Consider the following 16,488-nt stretch of genomic DNA (forward strand, 5'->3'; position numbering starts at 1 on the left):
CTGTGGAGCGTGACAGAAAGCTCAAGGTGTCGACCTGGCTTCTAAATTTCCCAGGTCCCAATCTGCTCAAGGATTCTTGTGATGTGCCGGTACCCCAGATGTACCCCTAATCCAAGGTGGGGCCTCCTTGGATCGGACTTGAACCCTTGACACAGGATCTCTGGGAGTGTCCTGCGGTGTCTGGCACCAGTGGGTTGTGAGGTGAATTAATGGCACGTGCCACAGATGCTCAATCAGATTGGGATCTGGGGAATTTGGAGGCCAGGCTGACACTTTGAGGTCTTTGTCACATTCCTTGGGCCGTTCCTGAGCAATGTTTGCAGTGTGGCATGGTGTAAGGAAACCCTACCAATGTCAACAGTCACATGATCACATGTCATTCTTGTGCCTCACCCACTGGGATCAAACTGATCTGATGCAAGTTAAGCAAGAACCAGAGTCACTGCTGTCATGTGTCAGATCACAACCACAGTAGGGCAGTGTTGTTTGACCTACTGACTCCATCTAGTGGTCTCGGTATAGCACCACCAAACCCCATTCAAACATTAAATGATCAGTGTTTCCTTGCTCCATTTCTTTCACAGGACAGTACTGAACATATTGTACATGATCAGTAAAAAATCTATACACAGAAATGCACGCATCGGCCAATATATGAGCACAGACACACACACTACGTCCTTACTTTCAGGCTGCCTTCATTGAACAAATCCTCCGGTACTTTGCAGGCTATCAGGGCGTTGGGTAAATCGGTAAACTGGACATCCACCGTCGCCTCCTCCTCCCTGCCATTCTCCGCCTGCTGCATCACGACTTTATGATGATTTGGGCTGTTATCTGGAAGCACAGGAAACCATTTTACACTTTAATTAAAACACTTGGCTAACGCCCACCACCCCTGCCTTACTGTGTAGTTAGCTTAATGGCTATTACAGTGATTCATTTAATGTCGTACGTACCAATAAAGGCGTTATATCATGATAATGTGGTGTGAAGCAGCTCTCTCTGCGGTGTTTTCCTCCGAACAGCCCAAAGAATTAAGCGAGTGTATTAGCTTGAAAGCTGCACTAAGCGGACTAGCTAATTATGCTAAGCAGGAATCCGCAATGACGCCGCTAAACACGCGATGTTTTTTAAATATCTCCTCTCGGGTCAGTGTGGGTAATGGCGGTCGTCTTGTAGTTAGAAATGTCATAAATTAAAACAGCGTAATATTCTCTAATATTGACTGTAGATAGACTCCTCGGATAATTCGGTTAGCATAGCGCAGAGGAGACAGGATGTGACGTCAATTGAAGAGCAGCCGCGATGCATTTCCGGTTTTAATATTTGTGCTTTTTCCGTTGCTGTTTTTTAATATAAAACATTAGAAATATCTGTTGAGATATTACAGAATATAAACTTTCACAAAAATGCTTTTGTTTAGTATATAAAAATTTAATATTTCGAACAATCTGCCGTATTTGACTTCGTGTGCTGCTCTCTGCTCCCCTCTCGTGGCAGCCTCTTGTAGATAGATAGATAGATAGATCAAATTAGTATGTGGACATTAGAATATAGAAATATAAAATATATACAAAAATGAGTAGTACTAAATTTAAAATATACAAGAAATATACAAGAATCAACTAAAAATATCAAATTGCAGGAGTGAAAAAGATGAAATCATATACACAACACAGTGAGAGGTGACGTAGAGGTTGTTAAAAAAATTTGCAAAATAGCTCCAAGTGTGCAATAAAGTGTGCCAGGGCTGACGTCAAAACCTGGAAGTTTAGCATCGCGCTGGTTCCCGGAAGAGAAAGTGAATGTGATTTTTGCATTGCGTTTTGGATTATGTCAGAAAATAAGCTCTGTGGCTAACACAAGTTTATGATACTTACAGGTTTTGTTCAGCGAGATAATCTTCACATATGAACACCTTTCATACCGCATTTGAAGCTTAAATGCGATCGCCAGAAGTAAAAAGCTAACGTTAGGCTTTAACGGACTACATGACTACTCCACGGTCGCATGACTCTTGACGTCACCGCCACTAAGCTTTCAACTGATTTCGGCCGCTTTATTTTAAAAACATTGTATAATGGGGAAATCGGACTGTTCAAGCTAAATAAGAAGCTGTAATGGCGGACTGCCAGCACTCTCGCCTGTTCGGGGGTGATGACGTTTAATGTCCCCGACAGGGTTTGTAGTCGTATTGAGCAACTTGTTAGCAACCGCCTTTTTTACGACACGTAAAAGCTTCAAAATTCACAAGTAGGGTATTTACTGACGTGTTTTATGTCGTAGAACAAAACCTGAAACTCGCTTAAGCTTTTGTTAACCACAGACCTTATTTGAGGCATTTTACCAAAATCCCATTCAAAAAACGTATTGACTTTTAGACGAGAGAACCGGAAGTGCTAAAAGCACTAACAGAGTTCCGGGTTTACTGGCACACTCTATTGGTTATTACCAGCAGTGCAAACAAATGGCTGTAATGTAACTATTAAGCTAGAGGATAGAGGGCTGAGACTGCTCTGGGTGGTCAGGATTATCCATGATGGATAACAGTTTGCTCAATGTCCTCCTCTCCACCACTGCTTCAAATGAGTCCGGCACTACTTTGCTGTTGAACCTGGTTAGACTTTCTGGATTCTTCACATGCAGGGATGTCAATGGAAGTTCCAGAGGTTGCAAAACTGTCTCCCTTAAATCTTGGTTTGGATTGTGATTTTGTCCTGCTTACATTTTTGTTTACTGTCACGAGTTGTGTTTTTGAATGTCATACACTATTTTGACTTGATGCACTATGAATGTGACAATATCGTGATTGAATTTATCCACTATCTCACATGCATATGCTCTCCTTCTTTCTCTTTAGCTTGTATGGAAGCTTCAGAATCACTGCTCTCATATTCGCTGGCATATCCACTTCTCTCATGTATTGCACATCCTCCATTGCATTACAACATTCATGCAAAAAGAGTGCATGCGCTTGAAGAGATTTGACGTCTTCAGGTTTCACGACTGGCCAGCTGAGGACTTTCTACATGTACGCTGCAGTGATTTTGTCTTAATTCCCAAAGTGTTCTTCTAACAGATGCTCAGCCGTAGCGTAGCCTCTGTGGGGAGCCATATGCTGACAGCTACGCACTAGCTCCTTTGGCTGGCCTCATGTGTATTTATCCAACAAATACAAACAATCACCTTTATTGCTTGCATTGCGCTCCACACAATGCTCAAAAGCTCTGATAAATGTTCCGTACTACTGAGGATCCCTGTCAAAAGGGATGAAAAGGGTGGATGCGTCCTTTAATATTGCTGCGTTGTCATAAGGTTGAGAGTGGTGCATCCACTTACATGTTGTCACTATTAGTTAAACATGAATGAAAACAAATACAAAGAATGGTATTGTGGTTCCAACAGGTAGTGTGTGTGTGTGTTCAACTCAAGTGGTGCTGGTCCCAGGGTGGCAGAGGGGTTTAAGCTCCTGGTCATGTGGGGATCAGCCTCCCTTTAATCCTCTGGAGAGAGAGAGAGAGAGAGAGAGAAAGAGAGAGAGAGAGAGATCGTATTTATTGATGTCTAACTGTGCTGAGGGTGAAGTACTACTTCGAATACAGTAGCCACAAGCAAAGAGTAAGAAGAGTGTGTACCTGCAAACCCTAGACCTGTACACCTTAACAATATACGTTGTCTTATGTTCCGTGGAGGTGAATCTCAGAATCTGGATTTTCTTTCCTTTGCCTGGAAATTTGGAACTTTCTGGGAATCTTACAGGACTTTAACGATCTTCAAGGCTCTGGAAACACTCTGAGATCCATCTCGGAAGCACTTTGAAAACCTGGACGCATCTGGAAATCGTTCTTCACAGCAGAACTTGGAAGCTATTACAGGATTTGAGTCCTTTTGTGACCTGTGTGACACTTTTTACATACTCCTAGTCCCTTGCCTTGGAACATCAGAGACACCTGATTGTTTTTGAATACTTTCTGGAATACTAGGTTCATTGAACAATCTTTGGAAGCCTGGCGTTATCAGAAGCACACTGAGATTTACTTTTTGACCTAACCTGTAAACTGGAACCATTCTGCAATCTAAGTCTTTGTACTTCTAAAATCTATCTTTGGCTGTTTCTGGAATTTTGGACACAAACCACAAACTTGACATCTTTTAGAACTGCACACTGATTCCTGAGTAAGTCCCCCATCATTCCCTCAAACTTTCCCAATGGCTCAGTCAGGCTCTTGCCCAAACTCAGACCTGTCAAATGGCGCCGTTGTCCATAGCCCGCTAGGTATTTGTTCAGACCCAGATACCCAGAGAGGAAGAGAGGACGAGGAAGGAGAAGAGGAAGATGAGGAGGTGGAACTAGCTGAGGAAGTAGGGGAGGATGTTTTGATGATGGCTGAAGCAGAAGAGGGGGAAGTCAAAGGAGAGAGCACAGAGCAGAGTGAAAGGGAGGAAGTGGGGATTATCCAAGTGGCCCTGTTACAAAATGGAGTAATACAAGAGGGGGAGGAAGGAGGTGAAAGACTGGAGGAAAACTCTGAGGAAGGAGTAGAACTGGGGGATGAAGAGTATGACATGATAGAACAGACAAGAGAGACAGACGGTGAGGGCAAGGGAGAGCAAGAGTCAAAAGACACAACGGCAGCATTGATAGAGGATAAGAAAGGTCAAGAGCAGATATTAGACAGCAATGAAGAAAATGAAGACAGCAGGGAAGGTGAAGAAATTAAACAAGAGGCAGTGACAGCAAGTTCAGCAACCGAGCTCACAGAGGATGAGACCAGTGACAAAGACAATGGGTTAGTAAAGGTGGTGTCCAGTTGTGATGATGGAGAGCATGTTCAGGATTCTCTGGCAGAAGAGGCAGGAGAGGATACACAGGTGTCTACAGAAGACGCAGACAAAGCAGAGGTTGTTACTCTACCCATTAATGTTGAGGTAACAGATCCAACAATAGATGTGACCCCTGTTGCCATTTGGACGAAAGAACAAGCCAACAATCAAGATGATCTATACCAAACCTCAGCTGTTGGCAACAGTACCATAACCTTTGATGCAACTGACACAATCAAAGCGGTGGCCAATCAAACCGATCAATTAACCAGCGAGAAGGGAGAGGAAATGAAAAACACTGATGAGAAGGACAACTCACAACCCAGCAAACAGGAAGTTGAGTCTGTTAATAATAACATCACATGGCAACAGAAGGATGTCATAGAGGCAAAGGCTGAGGCTGAGGGAAGCACAGAGTTTGTGGAAGACTCAATGTCCACCTCTGATAATGTTCAAGACATAGAGGGTGAAGCAAAACAGAATGGTGAGACACCACACTTTGCCTTTGAAGCCTCTGAGGAACAGTTACAAACAGAAGTAGGGATTGAGGAAACGCGGGTGGTAGGGATCAACCAGAAGGAGCAAGAGGAAAAATCAGTCCGACAGGTTGAGGTTAATACTCTATCATTGATGGGTGGGGGAGGACAGAGTGCGGAGGAGGATGGGAAGACAGGCGATAACGTTATTAGAGAGTCAGTAGGTGAGGAAGAGCACAGACAATCAGGAGATCTAGAAATGCGAGAGAATATTGTTCAAGTTACAAACCAGGCTAAGGTAGATCTCCAAGAACCTGTACAGCAGTGTGTGGAGGAGGTACTTTTAGACACACAAAAAGATTTGGACCAGGTGGAGGAGGCCTTTGAACTGGAGGAAGGGGGTGAAGTTGAACCTAATCAGTCAGTAGGTGAGGGGACATCAGAGGAGAATGAGTCCACAACAGAGGAGGGTAGTGACTTGCAAGAACATCTTTCACAGATGCTCAAAGAAGTAGGAACAGATTGGGGAGAAAAACTGAGAGAGCAGGTCCTTGTAGAAGATCAGAAGGGAGGAGGAGCAGAAGAAGAAGAAGAAGAAGCAATGGAGGGCGAGGTAGAGATGGCAGAAGAGCCTGTGACTGTTTTAGATGATGAGATTGAAGAGGTAGAGGAGAGCCAGAGGAGAGAACTTGAAGAACAAAAGCCTGCCGCCATTACAGCCCCCTGTGAAACCAACATAGCTGAGACAAAGGATGGAGAGCATCAAGAACTGCAAGAACAGAAGCTTGAACTGGGTAAGGAGAATAAGGAACAGAAAAATGAAAAAGGAGAGGTAGAGAGGGACGAGAAGCCAAAAGATGACAACAGAGAGGTAGAGTTGGATATCAATGGAAGAGTTAAAGGACTGAAGCAAGCAATGGAGAATGGAATTTTGAGTCCTGAACCACAGCCACTCAGGAAAGAAGAATGGGGGACGACAAGAGTGCTGTCACCCAGGAGAAAAGATAATGACTGGATTAAAAAAGTTCAATGCGAGGAAGAGGGAGAACCACAAATGAAAGACTGGAGGAAAGAACTGAAGCCTGTGAAAAAAGACATCTGGGAACCCGAGAGGGGACGAAAAGAATGGCCGAAGAGGGAAACATCACCAGAGGAGAAAAGTCCTCCAAAGAAGGAGGATTGGATAAAAGAGCTGAAGTCAGTGATCAAAAATGAATCCTTGCCCAAAAAGAGGGATGAGCAGGTGAAGAAAAAGCGGGTGGTGCTGTTGGAGGATGGCCATTCATACATCCCCCAGCGGGAAGAGATGATTGAGGAGAGAAAAGAGGAGGTGAAACTGATCTCCCATAGGAGGGTGGGGAGCCCTTTGCCTCCTGGGCACAGGAACAGAGCAACACCCCAAGACCAGGACTACGAGATCTCACTTTATGTCAAGGTAATGAACCACATGAACCACTGTACACATACTCTATGTCAACCCTGAGTGAGGAACTCTTCTTATACTCTGAGAAAAACAAGGGTTCCTTCATGGTTCCTCGTTTCAAAGCATCTAGTACCATAAATGACCTTATGGAGCTCTGTGTGTATTGACTGAGAACACAAGCCATACATCAAAATGTTCCACTTGCCAGCACATGAACAGCTCTGGACCAGTTTAGGAGCATCATTCATTAGGAGACTGACTGACTCTGGCAAAGACGAATGCTGGATTAAAGCTGCTGTTGAGCCAAGCCATTTTGGCTATGGGGCCTAAGCCTAAGGAGGCAGTCCTGTGGCACGCCTGTTGGGAAAGAGGAGCAACGACTCATAAGGCTAGCAAAGTCAGAACAAAGCGACACAAAAGACATTTAAAAATTTAAACTCAATATTATACATCTTTTTTACATCTTCTTGCAGTAAGTTTTTGTTAGCTGGCCGCATGCGCTACTTTTTTCTGACGACATCCACGTAAAATTCAAGTATCCAGTTCCAAGCGTGTTGTTTGCTGCTTCATTGTTGCTAGTTTTCAGGGTGAAGGAGTAAGAAATTCAAGGCGTGCCACATATACTATTGCATAAATAATGATTTAATCTAATTGTGTATACTTTATCAATCCCCGAAATACACACACATGCACATACAAGACCCATAAATCCAGGCATCCTGAGCAGTTAAGGGTTTGGTGCCTTGCAGGAGGTGAACTGGCACCTCTCTAGCTACCAGTCCATGCTCCATATTTGGTCCAGATGGAGACTTGAACCTGCAACCCTCTGGTTCCCAACCCAAGTCCCTATATTGCTGCCCTAAATGTTCACTTATATTAAGAAAACTGGCATGAACTTGTCTGGAAATAGATTTTTCCTGTTTGAGAGGTGCTGTTGAGCTGCTGTAAATGAAGCCAAAAGACTTCAAGGAAACTTGACAGTTACTGTGTGAAGTAGTCGCCTGGCATGGATGCTGTGCTCATCGGCACATTGTGTGTGTGTGACAGAGAGAGAGAGAGCAAATGACAGAGAAACCCCATCTTGATCTGCTTACCTTATCCCATTAAGACACTGATATCCTAATCCATCAGGAATGGTAGCCAACATTGCTCCATGCATGCAATTCTAAAGACTGTCAACAAAATAGCAGGAGCACCCTGTACTCTACCATCATTGTAGAATTTAAGAAATACAATATACTTGTTAGAAATGTGGGCTGAAGGTCATAGTGATTATGGTGACTAGTTTTTTGCTTTTTTTTGTGTGTGTGTGTTTGATTAAACTTTAATTAACACTGGTGTGTGTGTCATCTTAACCTGTACACAGAGGTCAATATGGCTCTCCGGTTCAGCACATTCCTAGCTGAGATAAGAATAAAGGAGGGCAGCCTTCTGACAGCCAGCAGAGAGGTTTAACGCCAAGAAAAAATGCACTAATACGCACTCCAAGCTTGTTCTCCGTGGGAGCTCACGGTCAAACAACAGCGTTCTTTGTCAGAGACTCCGTTGGCAGCACACACTGAGGTAGATGGAAAGATCATGGAAAGGTTCAAGCATCCTTGGGCTCAAAAGCAGTCAAGGTGCACAATCTAGAGTGGCTTTATTCACCCCCCACTGAGACAGAGGGCCAACCAGCCAGAAAAACACCAGAGTAACTACTGTAAATCTGGAGTGAAAATACAGCATATTTATTTATCTGCCTCTGTCTTTTCTGTCTTTCCTGACACCCAGGAGCTTGTTTAAGGGCAGCGATGACTGAATAGCAGTGCATACAGTGTTAATCTCTACATTCTCACTCCGTAAGCTGATTAGCCTGCTGTTTGGTGCCGAGAGCTCGAGGCACAGTGCTGCTGCAAACAACACATACTCACCTCAAACTAGAAACCACATGTACATTATATTGACAGCTGAGAAACACCACCAAGAAGGACCAAGGTTTAACTGATAAAGGTTTACTGGGTTTCTGATACATGTGTCCATTGCTGATCCGTTGACCCGAGCTGTCCCGTCTACTTGTACACTCACGCTCAGCCTCACTCCCTACTGGGCCCCTCTCCCTGAGAACTTGAATGACGTAAACAGCCTTTAGGAGACTTTTGCACGGGGCTACTTTCTGCGATTTAGCTCGTTAGACATATTGGATTAAATGTATGAATTTGATCTTGTTATATATAAAATTAAAGGTGACCAGCGTTCTTAATTTGCTTTATTTCTTTCACTCTTTTTGTGAAGCTTTTCCTTGTCTTAGGAAACCATTTCAAATGGTGGACTCGAAGGCCAATGATGATATTCAATCAGTAAAGTTAAAGAGAATGCAGATAAATTTGATATTTGAGAAAGACTCTGACCCTTCTGTCAGACGGAGGGATGGACTCCTAGAGCCAATCATGAGCCCTTTTTAAACAGGAATTGTGCAAATTTGCAGGAAAGCCCAATCAGTCTTCTTTCAGCATTGGCAGTATAAAAACAAAATCGGGGAGTGCAGCAAAATGCAGCAAAATGCCGCCTACCTACTTTTGTTTATACAGAATGCGCCTTTTTCGGGGCAATGGGGGGCGTGAGCAAGTAACAAAACATGTAGCTCAGCGTGTGACGTAAACAGTGACGTGTGAGGGAAGCCACGGCCGGTCAGTCCTTTGGCGATTCTCTCGTAAGTCGGCCTGTTCTTCACCGTCCCCGTCATCTGACGGTTAATGGCCTCTTCGTTTGCGAGGGCAAGGAGGGCGCGCAATTCCTTGTCTCCCCAGTTGCTCATCTTTACAGTGTCTGTCAGGTTTGCGTTTCCCTCTTGCTACTAGCTGCTCGCTAATTCCTGCTATCAGCTGTTTCCTGTTTATCCACCGCCAGTGGGTCGCACGTGCGGCGTCATCAACAGCTCCTCCCACAAGTCATCAACAGCCCCTGTTTAAACTAAAAAGGTTCCACCAATATGTCTACCCTACGAGGCGGAAAATTGGGCACCTTGGATCAACTTGCCAATCCGGCTCTGTGTGTCTAAACGCTCGCAGCTTGCCGGCAAAACGGCCCAAGATTCGCGGAAAATCTGGCAGTGTAAAAGGGTCAATGTAATAAGGAAACAATGACTTAATTCCCAGAAATGAGAACACTTTTTAGGGTTCCTCGGCCGTGGAAAACCCCACAAAGTAGTTTTCCAGGCCTGGGAAAGTCATGGAATTCGTAAAATCCTTAGAATTTTGGAAAAGTCATGGGATTTTGTTGTTCGTGATAAAATTGTCAGAGGAGTCTCACTTGTATAACCTCCAGTAAGATGGTTCCTGGTTTGAACCCAGGGTGGGGGAGCACTTCTGTGTGGAGTTTGCATGTTCTCCCCATGTCAGCGTGGGTTTCCTCCAGGTGCTCCAGCTTCCTCCCACAGTCCAAAGACATGCAGGTTAATTGGTGACTCTAAATTGTCCGTAGGTGTGAATGTGAGTGTGAATGGTTGTCTGTCTCTATGTGTCAGCCCTGTGATAGTCTGGTACCTGTCCAGGGTGTACCACATAGCAGCATAGCAATCACATAGCAGATGTAAAAGCGAGAAAACAAAAGAGGCATCTCAGCTGCTGTGGGTGTGAAAAAGATCTTTCCATTCCTGCTGCAACACACACACTCACACTGGACACATTGTGTTTGTGATGGAGCAGAGATTCCACTGCCACCCACACCCAACACTGTTTTCCACCCTCCAACTTCACACTAACCCCATGTCAGATTATTACGTTCGTTACGGTTACGGCCTGGCACATAGTCATGCATGGTTGGAAGTGCTAGAAGCTGCTGGGTGACGTTAGGTTTTTACAGAGCTAGTTGATGAACCACTAAGGTGCCAGCTAATGTTTGTTGTCAGTGCCTAGTTTTTTATTCTCATATTTTGCGTGAACAGACTGTTTTTGCTGGCACTGACTGGTTAACACATTTTCCCATGAGACAGTCTTTGATATTTATTCTGACAAAGAGCGATTGTATGTGGAAGCGACTCCAACATTCCAGAGAAAGCAGACTGATGACAGACGTGGTGCTGCTTTGTGGCGATCATGGTGTTGCTGGGAGATAACAGGAATGCTCTGGATGAACTAAACATGGATTATTCTCGATTTTTCCCGAGTTGAAAGCCTCACGTTTGGGTCTGGTTTTTGTTACCGGGGTACAATGACTGTCAGTGTGAGCTTTCACTCAGTGCTGAACTGAATTGACCACCATGTCCTGGTGTGACATTGCAGTTAAGAAGTTAGGCTTCCCGACCATTGAGCTGTTTGTAAAGGTAAGTGATACTGAAAATCCTTTTCTAATAGCGACAAAGTCATTGTCAGTGCCTTTCAATACACTAGTCATACAGTATCCATGCGTGGGAGCTATAGATGAAGCATGGTCATGGTTAGGAAAGCTTGCGGTCATAATAAAGCTGCCTTTATTGTTACATTAGTCACTCGTCTACCACAAGACGAGATGTGACACCAGTGCTACAGGCAAGCTCTTTCGTGAATAACATTAATTCAAGGTGCAATTACGCTTTGAGAGAGTATGTTGAGAGACAGGAAGCAAAGATGGTCTCTGGTATCCTGCTCCATGATTTCGATCTCTTCCAGTGGATGCTGTGAGAGGTTTTGGTCTGGTGTTCACAGTCAGCTGGCTCTGACGGACTCAGTCTAATGCCAGTGTCAGTCTGGGCAATGCTTAGGAGCTTAGTCCAGGGAAGTTCTGTTCCCATTGGTTTGGTGCTTTTTACCAGTTGAGGCAATAGGCCACCCACCTAGAGCCTGGTTCTGTTTGAGGTGTCTGCCTATTAAAAGGAAGTTTGTCCTTGCCACAGTTGCCAGGTGCTTGCCAATGGGGGAATTGCTGGTTCTCGGTACATTGAGTTAAAGTGTATGGTGCTAGACCTGCTCTATATTCTCTCTATATATATAGAAATAAAACTGACTTAGTTCACAAGTACTCCCTTGCTGGTGAAGTTGTCGGATCACTATGCTGCCTCCTGCCTATCAGCTAGACCTGGTCATCTTAGGCAGTGACACTCACTCCAAGGCATTCTCTCATTTCTGCACTGCTGTGTGTGTGTGTGTGTGTGTGTGTGTGTGTGTAGGCAGGGAGTGATGGCGAGAGCATTGGTAACTGTCCATTCTCTCAGAGGCTCTTTATGATCCTGTGGCTTAAAGGAGTCATCTTCAACGTCACCACTGTTGACCTCAAAAGGTAATGTAGCACTCACGCCTACTCTGAACATGTCAACACTGGTCATACCATCTTCATCCTTATTCCAGTGTGTCTGAGTATCTGTCTCCTTTCTTGTGTTATCAGGAAGCCAGCGGACCTGCAGGACCTCGCTCCAGGAACCAACCCTCCTTTTGTGATGTTTAACGGCGAGGTCAAGGTTGATGTCAACAAGATCGAGGAGTTCCTGGAGGAGAAACTGATCCCACCACGGTACAGAAAAAACACATTTATGTAAGAAATAGCTTGGTATTCAGTCGACTTCTCTAATGTGTCTTTAACTTCAGCTACCCCAGACTGGCTCCCAGAAACCGTGAAGCCAACACGGCGGGCATTGATGTGTTCGCCAAGTTCTCAGCTTACATCAAGAACCCAAGGAAAGACACCAATGATGGTAAGAAAGAGAGAGCACATCTATGTGAGGGCTGGCTAGCTGAGGTTTTAAGGTTATGATGTAACGTTCATATTTCTCACAATGGACTCAAGGAGCTGTATCTCTATCTGCAGCCTTAGAGAAAGCCTTGCTGAAGTCTCTCCGGCGTCTCGATGACTTCCTGAGGACTCCCCTGCCTGAGGAGATCGATGCAGACGCCTCAGGAGACCTGCCTGAGTCCTCCAGGAGCTTTCTAGATGGATCCGAGCTCACCCTGGCTGACTGCAACCTGCTGCCTAAACTACACATTCTTAAGGTCCACATTCATTGGAAGTGTTGAGAATATTTGGCCTGCTGGACCCTTAGATACAACCAATGCTCACATTTTTCTGTTCGCAGGTCGTCGCCAAGAAATACAGAGGCTTTGAGATCCCGGCGGAGATGACGGGGGTGTGGAGGTATTTAAACAGCGCCTATCAGAAGGAGGAGTTCACCAGCACCTGCCCCGCTGAGAGGGAGATCCACTTTGCCTATCTGGATGTCGTGAAGCAAATAAAATAAAATGAAGAGGAAAGACGTCAAACAGAGAGGAGCAAAGTGACTTTAGTAAACTGTGGAGAGATGTATCAGGCGTATCTGTAGGAGGTACAAGTAGTTGTGGGACATAGTTAAAAAAGGAAACACGACAAATGAAGAATAAGAGCTTCAGGTTATAGACTAGGCCCATCCAAACTGATAGGCTACTAAAACTCCAGTGTGTGTGTCTACAATGTGTGCATGTGTGTGTGTGTGTGTGCTCTCACGGGTTGGGTTGCACAGTCTACTGTATCTTTATGCTAATCATTTTACAAATAATCACAACCAGTAATTGTTGTAATCTTGTAGAACTTGTGTAGGTTTTCACTTTTCAGACAATGGCAGGGCCAAGTTCACTGCAAAGATGAAATCAGCAGCACAGTGAACAAGCCTCACGCTTCAGTATCACTGCATTAGGAACCGTTCAGTCGGTGTTTAGCTAATATTATGTCGTCTAATGATTAGGTCTTGGTTAACACTTGTTTTTTCCATTTGATTTTATCATATTAATAACTCAGGTGAGGAATGACAGAACATTATAAACACTGTACCATCATGAGGGCGTGCACAAAAGAACGGTTTGACATTTTGGGAAATGCACTCATTTGCATTCTTGCCACGAGTAAAGCCTAGTTCACATTACACAATTTTCATCCTAATTTTGCGTCGCGGAGACTATCGTAATCTTTTGAGTGTTCATATCAGGTGACGTGTGTTTCTGTCAGTGGGAGTCTCACCAACTGCGTTACGACCTGTGTGTGCAAAATTTCTCCACCGAGCCCTCGCCGACAGAGCCCCAGATAACGCGGTGACGTCACCAAACTTGGAGACGACACATTGTAAAGGCATAGATATTCTTTATTATCCTGGGTCCAAACACACCGCGCTCCCCGTGATCCTATGGATGCTGCCATTATTATTGTTGCTTGCCAGCTTGTCAGTGTTGCCAGATCTTGGAAGAGAAACAAGCAACCAGAGATATGGAAACAAGCCCAAAAGAAGCAACGCTCATGCGTTTAAATAACTTATTAGACAGATATATATAGAGGAAGGTGACGTTTAGAGAGCAAGCCCAAATAAGCAACTCCACTTTAGAAACAAGCCCAAAGTCGCGGCTAATAAGCGGACCTGGCAACCCTGCGGCTTGTCCTCCTCACATTTCCTCCGTCCTCCTGCGTGCTGACGTGGGACGTATCCCGCCTCTCATTGGCTGATGCTCTTTATCAGTCGTGTCAGACTTCTCCAGTTTTCTAGCATGCCAGGTATCTGGTCTGTTACAAGACACCTAACATTATGCCTGACTCGCTACCTGACACTCCTAACGCTGGTAACTGTAACCTTTAACTAAGCTTCGTTATTTCCCCGTGGTGTGCAGTTGGACTTGAACGTATGCCTCACTTACCTAATGTGTGTAGATCTCTGAGCTGTTTAGGGGGTAAATGGGTTACTCACCCTTCATCAGACCCGACCACTACTGTAGGCGGCCACCCCGACCCGACGCTTCGGGCGTCCCCTCCGGTCGACGGCCAGGCTGGGCCAGCACAAGCAGCGTTGTTGTGATTTTAGTTCATAGGGGGGGCTGAACGCGACCCCAGATCAGGTGAGGTGTGTAGTAGCGTTCCCAGATCGGTGGATTTTGTCTCCGGATTTCTGAATGTCTGTCGGAATCTTCTGCAGAAATGTGGCGTGGCAGTCTGTCAGCGTCTCCAGCAGCCGGCCTCGACTCCAGTCAACCGCCGCCTTTTCAGGTGTGTGAGCTCCTAGGAAGGGGAGTTACCCAATACACCAAGTGGAACATCAGCCTCTCTCTGCTTCCTAACTCCACCCCTAACTGCACACCTAGGCCTCCTAATTATGTGCCATAACACAGTCCCAGTCGCAGTCAAGGGGGCGACTTGCTCGTACGCTTGTTCACACAGAGGACTCGTCGGGACAGACTATCTGCCGACTCACCTCCGACCCAAGGTGGCTCTCAAGATCCTCTGCAACGTCAAAATCGCAGTGAAAATCGTGTAATGTGAACTTGGCTTTAGATGAGAATATGGATACCACTCTGGTGTGTACACTAAATATGAAGCTAGAGCCAGGTGTTGGTTAGCTTAGCCTACTAGCGCGGCTCTGTCAAACATGGCAGCGACTGATCCGACCAAGAAATACTGTCGTTTCAGCATGACGGACTTCTTAAATACAAGTTTAGTTGCCAGAGGGGCTCAATAGCGCCTCGCAGAGCTCAAGAGCTTGAACAGGCTGGAGAAAAGATGGGAGCTATCTGCCGAGATGCTCCTCGATTTCTTCTTCATCCTTTTTTGTTGGAGTTGGGTCGAGGGTTTTTGTGGCCCACCGACTATTTCGTTGTCACAACCCTAGAAAGTTTGGTCAGACATTTGGGCAGAGCCAGGCGAGCTACTTCCTCTTGTCTATACACCAAGCTACCTGCTAGCTGTAGCTTTATATTCAGTGTACAGACATTTTTCTCTCATAGCGAAAAGTGGATAATCTCCCAAAAATGACGAACCATTCCTTGAAATGTACCTACTTCTACCTACTACTACATGATGGTATGTTGTGAATGCAAATCTATGCCCTTGACCATGATATCCAATGTTTATGTGTAAAATGTCTGGGGTATTATCACCACCAAATGTGAGGCTGAGGGACTTTAAAAATTTTGGGGAGCACTCAAGTTTCAGATCTGGTGTTTCCATATAAAGGGCCGAGGCAGCAAAACAACCAGTCACCTGGAGATTTTATAATTGCCGAGGTGTAGGTTATTTTGGTCCCAGAACTTGCCAGCTGTCTTCTATGCATTCCCAAAAATGGAAGTCTGTCATTGGCCCAGCCTCCCTTAAAGTGTTCAATGGATCCACTGCGTGTTGTACTCCTGCTCTGAAAGTCCAGCTAACCCTCCCACATTGTCCATTTGCTTCACTAAATATCTGTATTCCTGGTATTGATGGATGAATCAATGGTCAAGTGAAGTCCAACAGTTAAAGCAGTTAGGAGCCTTTTCTACTTGTACATTTATTGATAGTTAATTGTACTGAATGTGTACTCTCTATATTGATGCAAAGCAACCGTGACACCAGCCTGCTGTGTTCTGGCCTTATATCCTCTCCGGGGAGAATCTTTATTAAACTGATTTAATCACTATGTGCATTGTTTGTTTCTCAAAGTGTTCTTTCTATTCAACAAAAAACATGTGTATAATATGACACGCTCAAGGGATGGCAATGCAGTTTGGCTTCAACTAGTAATGGCCAAATGAAGCTTCATGAACCATTGTCTTTATTTTTTGGGTCCACTCTGGCACTCTTTGTTCAACAAAGGGTTGAAACCAAACTGCATTGCCATCCCTTGAGCCTTTCATCACACCAAGGGCGCCATCTAGTGGGTTCAGCAAATACAACTGGAGGTTCATTTGGACATCACTACTAAACATCCTGGTTAAAAGCTTATTGAATGGCCACAGACACTTAGATTCACAAGACACAATTAGATTCACCACAGTGATTTGGAATTTGCACCTCTGATGAGCAGTGGGGGTCATGGGGTCAGAGTCGACC

At 44.9% G+C, this 16,488-nt stretch overlaps 2 protein-coding genes across 5 annotated transcripts in view; one reads left to right on the forward strand and one right to left on the reverse strand.

Annotated features, from left to right (window-relative positions):
* Positions 1–1,291, reverse strand: part of rcan1b (regulator of calcineurin 1b) — a 17,508-nt gene extending 16,217 nt beyond the window's left edge. The window contains exons 1-2 of one of the 2 annotated variants that reach the window (XM_050063264.1): positions 960–1,291; positions 686–837 (exon numbers count right to left, since the gene is read on the reverse strand). In XM_050063264.1, coding sequence (XP_049919221.1) covers positions 686–808 — 123 coding nt within the window. In that variant the 5' untranslated portion in view covers positions 809–837; positions 960–1,291. Of the gene's footprint in view, positions 1–685; positions 838–959 lie in introns of those variants that run through there. The other variant, XM_050063262.1, reaches the window with a different exon arrangement.
* A 2,324-nt stretch (positions 1,292–3,615) lies between these two features.
* Positions 3,616–16,075, forward strand: LOC126401756 (chloride intracellular channel protein 4). Of its 3 annotated transcripts, none has more exons than XM_050063231.1 (6): positions 3,616–6,738; positions 11,849–11,958; positions 12,064–12,189; positions 12,264–12,370; positions 12,484–12,665; positions 12,749–16,075. In XM_050063231.1, the coding sequence occupies exons 1-6, from the start codon at positions 4,213–4,215 to the stop codon at positions 12,908–12,910; spliced, it is 3,213 nt and encodes a 1,070-aa protein (XP_049919188.1). In that variant the 5' UTR covers positions 3,616–4,212; the 3' UTR covers positions 12,911–16,075. The 3 variants fall into 3 exon arrangements, with proteins under 3 accessions (XP_049919188.1, XP_049919189.1, XP_049919190.1); XM_050063232.1 differs by lacking the exon at positions 3,616–6,738 and adding an exon at positions 10,937–11,026 and having other exon boundaries at positions 12,463–12,665; XM_050063233.1 differs by lacking the exon at positions 3,616–6,738 and adding an exon at positions 10,937–11,026.
* The last annotated feature ends 413 nt before the right edge of the window (positions 16,076–16,488 follow it).

The sequence above is a fragment of the Epinephelus moara genome, chromosome 15, assembly GCF_006386435.1.
Source record: "Epinephelus moara isolate mb chromosome 15, YSFRI_EMoa_1.0, whole genome shotgun sequence".
Taxonomy (NCBI): domain Eukaryota; kingdom Metazoa; phylum Chordata; class Actinopteri; order Perciformes; family Serranidae; genus Epinephelus; species Epinephelus moara.

Bases quoted from the DNA above. Each gene is read 5' to 3' on its own strand.
- LOC126401756 (XM_050063231.1), top strand. From the start codon at position 4,213: ATGGCTCAGTCAGGCTCTTGCCCAAACTCAGACCTGTCAAATGGCGCC. The intron at 12,190-12,263 runs GTACAGAAAAAA...CTTTAACTTCAG, and splicing joins GAGAAACTGATCCCACCACG to CTACCCCAGACTGGCTCCCA. The intron at 12,666-12,748 runs GTCCACATTCAT...TTCTGTTCGCAG, and splicing joins CTAAACTACACATTCTTAAG to GTCGTCGCCAAGAAATACAG.